We start from the raw sequence: 10,706 nt of genomic DNA, 5'->3' as shown, positions 1-10,706 counted from the left end.
TCTTTTCACTTCTATTTTCATACCCATAATGAATTTGCGGTAAATTTTATCATTTAATCTGGCTGTTTGTCACCTAATTGAAATTTGAATTTGAATGCTATGACATGTGATGACAAAGCCTGCGGAAACTTTGGTTGGCTCAAGAATCAACCAAATTAGTTATACTAAAGAGTAAGAAAGACTCAATTAAAAGTAAACATATGGCATTAATTTAGATTTTTTTAACATTATATAAAGAAATCACATGGAAGATAGTGTTGTACTAATGTTCCCTTTTGCTTGATGTTTTACTTTCTTAGAAAAACCAAGCCCACCTGAAAAACTTGGGGTAACAAGTATATCTAAAGATAGCGTGTCCTTGACCTGGCTGAAGCCAGAACATGATGGTGGGAGCAGAATTGTACACTATATTGTTGAAGCCCTGGAAAAAGGACAGAAAAACTGGATTAAATGTGCAGTAGTGAAGTCAACCCATCACATTGTTTCTGGCCTGAGAGAGAATTCTGAATACTTTTTCCGGGTGTTTGCTGAAAACCAAGCTGGTCGGAGTGACCCAAGAGAGCTTCTGCTTCCTGTTCTTGTTAAGGAACAGCTAGGTATGTCTAATTTCATGTAGAAATGAAATGCCAAATTATTTACATTGACTTAACTATAGAAACTTTTTCACCTTCGTCTGTCATACTCTTATATTTCAGAACCACCTGAAATTGATATGAAGAATTTCCCAAGTCACACTGTATATGTTCGAGCTGGTTCAAACCTTAAAGTTGACATTCCAATTTCTGGGAAACCACTGCCCAAAGTGACCTTGTCAAGAGATGGTGTCCCTCTGAAAGCAACCATGAGATTTAACACTGAAGTTACTGCTGAGAACTTAACCATCAACCTCAAAGAAAGTGTTGCTGCTGATGCTGGCAGATACGAAATCACTGCTGCCAACTCCAGCGGAACAACCAAGGCTTTCATTAACATCATCATACTGGACAGGCCTGGCCCTCCAACTGGCCCTGTTGTCATTAGTGATGTAACTGAAGCAAGTGTAACTCTCAAATGGGAGCCACCTAAGTATGATGGTGGAAGTCAGGTCACCAATTACATTGTACTCAGGAGAGAAACGAATACTACAGTATGGACTGAAGTGTCTACAACAGTGGCCAGGACTATGATTAAAGTCATGAAGTTGACCACAGGAGAAGAATACCAATTCCGCATCAAGGCAGAAAACCGCTTTGGTATCAGTGATCACATAGATTCAGCTTGTGTGGTTGTCAAACTACCATACAGTAAGTCATCAAACTTTTCAAACATCTCAGTTTTTGGTTTATACAAATGTTTTCAATGTCTTTAGTAACTATGGGATTTCTCTCTTTTGTAGCAATACCTGGACCACCATCTACACCATGGGTCACTAATGTTACTCGAGAAAGCATCACCGTGGGCTGGCATGAACCAGTGTCCAATGGAGGCAGTGCAGTTATCGGCTATCATCTGGAAATGAAAGACAGAAACAGTATCTTATGGCAAAAAGCCAACAAAATGATCATCCGCACAACTCACTTCAAAGTCACAACAATCAGCGCGGGACTCATTTATGAATTCAGGGTATATGCAGAAAATGCCGCTGGTGTTGGAAAACCCAGCCATCCTTCTGAACCCGTCCTCGCCATTGACGCCTGTGGTATGTAGTTGTCACGAGGACAGTCCTGGCTACTTAATGCAAATCTTATTTCTGCAAAGTAAAATATTGACCTAAGTGCCATTAATTCACTTTCTCTTATGACCACAGAACCCCCAAGAAATGTCCGTGTCACTGATATTTCAAAGAACTCTGTCAGCCTTTCATGGCAACAACCAGCTTTCGATGGAGGAAGCAAGATTACAGGCTACGTTGTTGAAAGACGAGATCTTCCAGATGGCAGATGGACCAAGGCCAGCTTCACCAATGTTATCGAGACTCAATTCGTTGTCTCTGGCTTGACTCAGAATTCCCAGTATGAATTCCGTGTCTTTGCTAGGAACGCGGTTGGTTCCATCAGCAATCCATCTGAGGTTGTAGGCCCCATCACATGCATAGATTCTTATGGTAAGCATGTTTAGCACATTGAATCCCAACTGCAATTTAACTGTTTTTCCTTACTTTTTCTCGTCCTAATATATAGAGTGAAATTTTACTGTGTCGCTTAATTAGTTCTGTAAAAGGAACTATGAACTAGCTAAACTCCCTCGGGAAAATTTTTGACAAGGTAAAAAGAATTAGAACTACTGTGTATGTCTATATATAAATATTATTTAATAAGGGACAATGATCTTTAAAGATGCTGCAATTATTTTTTTCATACTTGTGATCTTTTAAATTTTTTATCTGTTTTTCCTGCAGGTGGACCTGTAATAGATCTGCCTCTAGAATATACAGAAGTGGTAAAATATAGAGCAGGAACATCTGTAAAGCTCAGAGCTGGCATTTCTGGAAAACCTGCACCTACAATTGAGTGGTATAAAGATGATAAAGAGTTACAAACCAATGCACTGGTGTGTGTTGAAAATACCACTGACCTTGCATCTATACTTATTAAAGATGCAAATCGCCTTAATAGTGGAAACTATGAATTAAAACTAAGGAATGCCATGGGCTCAGCTTCAGCCAACATTAGAGTGCAGATCCTTGGTAGGTGTTGAGTACATGCTAATGTCCTATTCTGTTTGCCTAAAGCTTAGTGATTTTCAATTAGTAGCCTTTTAAAAGGTAAGAGCCTCTTGTTTCATTCTTTCCTTGACAGACAAACCAGGACCTCCAGGTGGACCCATTGAATTTAAGACTGTCACTGCTGAAAAGATAACTCTTCTCTGGCGGCCTCCAGCAGATGATGGTGGTGCAAAAATCACTCACTACATCGTGGAAAAGCGTGAGACCAGCCGTGTTGTGTGGTCAATGGTGGCTGAAAATTTGGAAGAGTGCATCATTACAACCACAAAAATTATCAAAGGAAATGAGTACATCTTCCGGGTTCGAGCTGTGAACAAATATGGAATTGGTGATCCACTGGAATCTGACCCAGTGGTAGCAAAGAATGCATTTGGTGAGACATGATTTCATCAGAAAAATGAAATCAAACACTAAAAAATTTCAAAGCAAATATAAACTATTCTGGCTATTTTATGAAAATGTTTTCTTAGGATGATTTTGATTTCCGTTTGTATCACATCTCGTCTCATTTTCATCCTTTCACCAGGTAGAAAGTATAACATTCTCAGATAGGAACTGAAGATGAAACAACTGATCGTACTGTTTATTCTTTGAACTCATTTTCATTTTCCTTTCTAAATAGTTACACCTGGACCACCAAGCATACCAGAGGTGACAAAGATGACCAAGAATTCAATGACCGTTGTCTGGAACAGGCCAGTTGCCGATGGTGGCAATGAAATAAGTGGCTACTTCCTTGAAAAACGAGACAAGAAGAGTCTAGGGTGGCTTAAAGTCCTAAAGGAGACCATCCGTGACACCAGACAGAAAGTGACAGGACTCACAGAAAACAGTGACTATCAGTACCGAGTCTGTGCCGTAAATGCTGCTGGACAGGGTCCGTTTTCTGAACCATCTGACTTCTACAAAGCTGCTGATCCCGTTGGTAAGTGTTCATCAGTGCAGCATTTTCACCTGTCTTCTTTAGAGTCACTAGATTGTACATGTTTTTTTTTAAAGATTTATTTATTTATGCATGAAGAACTGGGGTACAGGCCAGAGATGTGGGAGGTGAGAGGATTCACCAGAGACAGAGTGGGGAACAGAACAGGCAGACTGACTGAAATACACTGCTGAGGGGAGCAGCGGGCGAGACAGGAGAGGCCTGATGCGCCATGTGGCTCACCTCCCTGGCCGGGGATTGAATTCATGCTGCAGTGGCTGCACATCGCTTCATAGTGCTGCATCTTAACCCCTTGCACCACCAGGGAGGCCCCTAGATTGTACATGATAATGTAATTACTGTACTGTGAATTCCAGATCCTCCAGGCCCACCAGCTAAGATAAGAATTGCAGATTCCACTAAATCATCCATCACCATTGGGTGGAGTAAACCTGTCTATGACGGGGGCAGTGCTGTTACTGGGTATGTTGTTGAGATGAGACAAGAAGAGGAAGAGGAATGGACTGTTGTTTCCACCAGAGGAGAGATCAGGACTACAGAATATGTAGTCTCCAACCTGAAACCTGGAGTCAATTACTACTTCCAGGTATCTGCTGTAAACTGTGCTGGACAAGGAGAACCTATAGCAATGACTGAACCTGCACAGGCTAAAGACATACTTGGTATGTACCTATGGCATGATTGTGTTTTTATTTTTATTACAGGAAGTTGCTTGTTTTCTTGCTTTAAAATTCATTGTTTGTGCTCATCTTATGTCTACAGAGGAACCAGAGATAGACCTGGATGTGGCTCTCAGAACCTCTGTTATAGCTAAAGCTGGTGAAGACATACAAATACTGATTCCCTTTAAAGGCAGACCTCCCCCTACTGTCACATGGAGAAAAGATGAGAAGAATCTGGGCAGTGATATCAGATACAGTATTCAAAACACTGATTCATCTTCATTACTCATTATTCCTCAAGTTACTCGTAATGACACTGGAAAATACATTCTCACAATAGAAAATGGAGTTGGCCAACCCAAATCTTCAACTGTAAGTGTTAAAGTGCTTGATACACCAGCTGCCTGCCAGAAACTACAGGTTAAACATGTTTCCCAAGGCACAGTGACTTTGTTCTGGGAGCCTCCTCTCATTGATGGAGGATCTCCCATCATTAATTATGTCATTGAAAAGAGAGATGCCACCAAGAGAACATGGTCTGCAGTGTCACACAAATGCTCCAGTACATCCTTTAAGATAACAGATTTGTCAGAGAAAACACCATACTTCTTCAGAGTTCTTGCAGAAAATGAAATTGGAATCGGGGAGCCCTGTGAAACTTCAGAACCCGTGAAAGCTGCCGAAGTGCCAGCTCCTATACGTGACCTCTCCATGAAAGACTCAACAAAGACATCCGTTACCCTGACCTGGACCAAACCTGACTTTGATGGTGGTAGTGTCATCACAGAATACGTTGTGGAAAGGAAAGGTAAAGGTGAACAAATGTGGTCCCATGCTGGCATAAGCAAGACATGTGAAATCGAGGTCGGCCAACTTAAGGAGCAGTCAGTGCTGGAGTTCAGAGTGTCTGCCAAAAATGAGAAAGGACTGAGTGATTCTGTCTCTATTGGGCCCATTACAGTGAAAGAACTTGTGATTACACCTGAAGTTGACCTGTCAGAAATCCCTGGGGCACAAGTCTTTGTGAGAATCGGGCATAATGTACACCTCGAATTACCTTATAAAGGAAAACCCAAGCCGTCTATCAGTTGGCTGAAAGATGGCTTGCCACTGAAAGAAGGTGAAAACATTCGTCTCAGTAAAACTGAAAACAAAATTACTTTTAATATTAAGAATGCCAAGAAGGAGAATGGAGGAAAGTACACTATTATTCTTGATAATGCAGTTTGTAGAAACTCATTTCCCATTACAGTCATCACCCTGGGTCCACCATCAAGGCCCAAAGGGCCCATTCGATTCGATGAGATTAAGGCTGACAGTGTCATCATGTCATGGGATGTGCCTGAAGATGATGGAGGGGGAGAAATTACTTGCTACAGCATCGAGAAGCGGGAAGCTTCACAAACTAATTGGAAGATGGTGTGTTCAAGCGTTGCCAGAACAACTTTCAAAGTGCCTAATCTAGTCAAAGATGCTGAATACCAGTTTAGAGTTAGGGCAGAAAACAGATACGGAGTCAGCCAGCCACTAGTCTCGAATATCATTGTGGCAAAACACCAGTTCAGGATTCCTGGACCTCCAGGGAAGCCAGTTATATACAATGTGACTTCCGATGGCATGTCCCTCACTTGGGATGCTCCACTCTATGATGGTGGTTCAGAAGTTACTGGATTTCATGTTGAAAAGAAGGAAAGAAATAGCATCCTCTGGCAAAGAGTTAATACCTCACCAATATCTGGAAGAGAATACAGAGCTACGGGACTAATGGAAGGCCTGGATTACCAGTTCCGTGTATATGCCGAAAATTCTGCTGGCCTAAGCTCACCCAGCGACCCAAGCAAATTTACCTTAGCTGTGTCTCCAGTAGGTAAGTGACTGAATAGTATTTAGATATAATTAATTCAGCAACTGAATGTGTTAGTAAGAAATCAAACACTGCTCTTCTATGTATCACCTCACATATATTCTTGTCACTACATCACTTTTGGGCCTTTTGGCTAAGATGATGTGTATTCTTGTCACTAGAGAACAGGTCAAGTAATACAAGGAGGTGGGTTTAAATCAGTCTAATGAAGTAATTTAAAGTTCTTTTTAAAGACTATGAAACAAAAAAAAAATGACATTAATGGCTAAAATGAGTTTGGGGGATTTATTCATTTTCTTTTTCTTCCGATGATGATTGAAAGTGCTTTATGGAAATATGATGCATCTAATTTCCACATAATTCTTTAGACCCACCTGGCACTCCTGACTACATTGATGTTACCCGGGAAACCATCACACTTAAATGGAACGCACCATTGCGTGACGGAGGCAGTAAGATTGTGGCCTACAGCATTGAGAGCCGGCAAGGGAACAATCGCTGGGTCAGATGCAACTTCACTGACGTCAGTGAATGTCAGTACACAGTTACAGGACTTAGTCCTGGAGATCGATACGAGTTCAGAATAATTGCAAGAAATGCTGTTGGAACTATAAGCCCACCCTCACAGTCTTCTGGTGTTATTATGACAAGAGATGAAAATGGTAAGCATTTACAACTGATTTTCAATGTGACTAAGGACATTCACAATATTTTAAAAATTATTTTTGGCTCCTGATCTGTAAAATGGGAACAGAAACATCGTTTCACACAGATTACCCAAGAATGTGAATGAATTGCATTTTCTATCTCTCAGATGAAGAGAAGAAAAAATGTAATTGGCATCAATTCTTGTTATCTGGGCTATCATTTCACTCCATTTCCATATAAATAGAATGCAAGTGGGAATGGGCTTTTACCTTTGCGATTTCAGTCATTTTATAATAAATAAAAAAGAAGACTCTCAAGGGTAACTATCCAACTTTACTGAAGATATTAAAATACAACCTCCATCCAACAGCACAGTCATCACCACGCTTGAGTGCAGCAATGACCTCTTACAGGATTGTGTTAAACATGAGCAGTATTCAAAGTAAATGATCTGTAAATATTCTGCTCCTCTTTTTTATAAATGGCAATATAAGATAAATAGCATGACACAAACTACAAAAACAATAATTACCTAGTCATATGCAAATGTTTAAACCCATCATCTAAATTCTCAATTATCAATCATACTTTCAAAACAGACCTTGGTAAAATGGATAAGCATTATCTTTCAAGGCTTTATTTGGTGCTAAAGGAAAACATGTTTATTTAAGTATTAAGTCAAACTAATACATTCTTTCTATTTCTTTTTTAGTACCACCAACAGTAGAATTTGGCCCTGAGTACTTCGATGGTCTTATTATAAAGTCTGGAGAGAGCCTTAGAATTAAGGCTTTGGTACAGGGACGACCAGTACCTCGAGTAACTTGGTTCAGAGATGGGGTAGAAATTGAAAAGAGGATGAACCTAGAAATAACAGATGTCCTGGGATCCACCAGCCTCTTTGTTAGAGATGCTACTCGGGACCATCGTGGTGTATATACAGTGGAAGCCAAAAATATATCTGGTACCACAAAAGCAGAAATTACAGTGAAAGTACAAGGTACTTTTATTTTTTATCTTTAAAGATTCATTTCTCCATTCATACAAGAGCTGAGGTACAGGCCAGAGGTGTGGGGGGTGAAAAGATTACCAGAGACAGAGCAGGACACAGAACAGGCAGACTGACTGAAGTACATTGCTGAGGGGAGCAGCGGGCGAGTCAGGAGATGTCCACTGAGCCATGTGGGTTGCTCCCTGGCCAGCTGGGGGATTGAACTCAAGCTGCAGAGGCTGTGGACAGCCTCAGAGTTTGCATCCTAACCCCTTGTGACACCAGGGAGGCCCCAAGGTACTTTTAAAATAACTTCTTAATCTTAAAATTTATAGGACTTCATTAGAGACATGCCTAATGCATTTTAATGGCTAAGGGAAAAGCTACTAACTCTGGAACCTTTCTCTTATAGATACACCAGGAATACCAGTTGGGCCAATAAGATTCACCAATATTACTGGCGAGAAGATGACCCTGTGGTGGGAACCTCCACTCAATGATGGCTGTGCTCCCATAACTCACTACGTCATTGAAAAACGGGAAACAAGCAGGCTTGCTTGGGCACTAATTGAGGATAAATGCGAAGCCCTCAGCTATACTGCTATTAAACTAATAAATGGCAATGAATACCAATTCCGTGTTTCAGCAGTAAACAAGTTTGGTGTTGGCAGACCACTTGAATCTGACCCAGTGGTTGCTCAAATACAATACAGTAAGTGTGCATTTTTACTAGGTGGTACCATGTCAAAGATTAACTTGCAAGCATGCGTGCAAACCTGTCTAATTGGTTTGCTTCTTTGCTTTTATTTTACAGCTACTCCCGATGCCCCTGGCATTCCAGAACCTAGTAATGTAACAGGCAATAGCATTACTCTGACATGGGCAAGGCCAGAATCAGATGGTGGCAATGAAATTCAACATTACATCCTTGAAAGGAGAGAAAAGAAAAGCACACGATGGGTAAAAGTGATCAGCAAACGACCAATCTGTGAGACAAGATTCAAAGTCACTGGCCTGACAGAAGGCAATGAGTATGAATTCCATGTCATGGCAGAAAATGCTGCAGGAGTAGGACCTGCAAGTGGCATCTCAAGACTTATCAAATGTAGAGAGCCGGTCAACCCACCAAGCGCTCCCTCTGTGGTCAAAGTGACAGATACATCAAAGACAACTGTGAGCTTAGAATGGGCCAAGCCAGTGTTTGATGGGGGCATGGAAATAATTGGGTATATTATAGAAATGTGCAAGGCTGACTTAGGAGACTGGCACAAGGTGAATTTAGAGGCATGTGTAAAAACAAGATATACAGTCACTGACCTGCAAGCAGGTGAAGAATACAAATTCCGGGTTAGCGCCATCAACGGTGCTGGAAAAGGAGACAGCTGTGAAGTGACTGGTACAATTCAAGCAGTTGACCGATTAACAGCTCCTGAGTTAGACATTGATGCAAACTTCAAGCAGACTCACATTGTAAGAGCTGGAGCCAGTATTCGCCTCTTCATTGCCTACCAGGGTAGACCAACTCCTACAGCCGTGTGGAGCAAACTAGACTCTAACCTTAGCATTCGGGCTGATATCCATACAACAGACTCCTTCAGCACCCTCACTGTGGAAAACTGCAACAGAAATGATGCAGGGAAATATACTCTTACTGTGGAAAACAACAGTGGTAGTAAGTCAATTACATTTACTGTAAAGGTGCTAGACTCTCCAGGCCCACCTGGCCCAATTACCTTCAAGGATGTGACCCGAGGATCTGTTACACTGCTGTGGGATGCCCCTCTCCTTGATGGTGGTGCCCGAATCCATCACTATGTGGTAGAGAAACGCGAAGCAAGTCGCCGTAGCTGGCAGGTTGTCAGTGAAAAATGCACTCGACAGATCCTCAAGGTCAGTGACCTGACAGAAGGAGTTCCATACTATTTCCGTGTTTCTGCAGAAAATGAGTATGGTATTGGTGAACCCTATGAAATGCCAGAACCAATATTAGCCACAGAACAGCCTGCTCCTCCTAGGAGACTTGATATTGTCGACACAAGCAAATCCTCTGCAGTCTTAGCTTGGCTTAAACCTGAACATGATGGAGGCAGTCGGATTACTGACTACTTGGTTGAAATGAGACAAAAGGGATCTGACTTCTGGACTGCAGCTGGTCACACCAAACAGCTGACTTTTACAGTAGAGCGCCTTGTTGAGAACACTGAATATGAATTCCGTGTGAAGGCTAAGAATGATGCTGGCTACAGTGAGCCCCGGGAAGCCTTTTCTTCTGTTATCATCAAGGAGCCTCAAATCGAGCCTACTGCTGATCTTACTGGAATTACCAATCAGCTCATAACTTGCAAAGCAGGGAGCACATTTACCATTGATGTGCCAATCAGTGGCCGTCCTGCCCCCAAAGTAACATGGAAGCTTGAAGAAATGAGACTTAAAGAGACAGATCGGTTGAGTATTACAACTACAAAAGATAAAACCACCCTGACTGTAAAGGACAGCATGAGAGGTGACTCTGGAAGATACTTCTTGACCCTGGAAAATACAGCTGGTGTTAAAACATTTACCATCACAGTTGTAGTAATTGGAAGGCCTGGTCCAGTAACTGGCCCCATTGAGGTGTCATCTGTCTCTGTTGAATCATGTGTCCTATCATGGGCTGAACCTAAAGATGATGGAGGCAGTGAAATTACTAATTACATTGTTGAAAAACGTGAATCAGGTACAACAGCCTGGCAGCTTGTCAACTCCAGTGTCAAGCGCACTCAGATTAAAGTCACTCATCTCAGAAAATACATGGAATATTCATTCCGTGTCAGTTCAGAGAACAGATTTGGTGTCAGCAAGCCTCTAGAATCAATTCCAGTAACTGCTGAGCATCCATTTGGTAAGAAAAATTG

General features: G+C 41.6%; 1 protein-coding gene across 1 annotated transcript in view; it reads left to right on the top strand.

Annotated features, from left to right (window-relative positions):
• The window catches only part of TTN (titin), a gene marked incomplete at both ends in the record, with an annotated part of 277,818 nt that overhangs the window by 246,314 nt on the left and 20,798 nt on the right, over nucleotides 1–10,706 (top strand). The window contains 13 exon segments of the mRNA XM_084258850.1: nucleotides 300–596; nucleotides 696–1,283; nucleotides 1,376–1,678; nucleotides 1,787–2,083; nucleotides 2,378–2,665; nucleotides 2,778–3,077; nucleotides 3,327–3,629; nucleotides 4,004–4,309; nucleotides 4,410–6,176; nucleotides 6,542–6,835; nucleotides 7,534–7,821; nucleotides 8,225–8,524; nucleotides 8,627–10,693. Of these exon segments, the coding sequence (XP_084114976.1) occupies nucleotides 300–596; nucleotides 696–1,283; nucleotides 1,376–1,678; nucleotides 1,787–2,083; nucleotides 2,378–2,665; nucleotides 2,778–3,077; nucleotides 3,327–3,629; nucleotides 4,004–4,309; nucleotides 4,410–6,176; nucleotides 6,542–6,835; nucleotides 7,534–7,821; nucleotides 8,225–8,524; nucleotides 8,627–10,693 (7,398 nt within the window).

This window comes from Talpa europaea (genome assembly GCF_964194135.1).
Source record: "Talpa europaea genome assembly, chromosome: 1".
Taxonomy (NCBI): Eukaryota; Metazoa; Chordata; class Mammalia; order Eulipotyphla; family Talpidae; genus Talpa; species Talpa europaea.
This window is presented reverse-complemented; position numbering and strand designations above follow the sequence as displayed.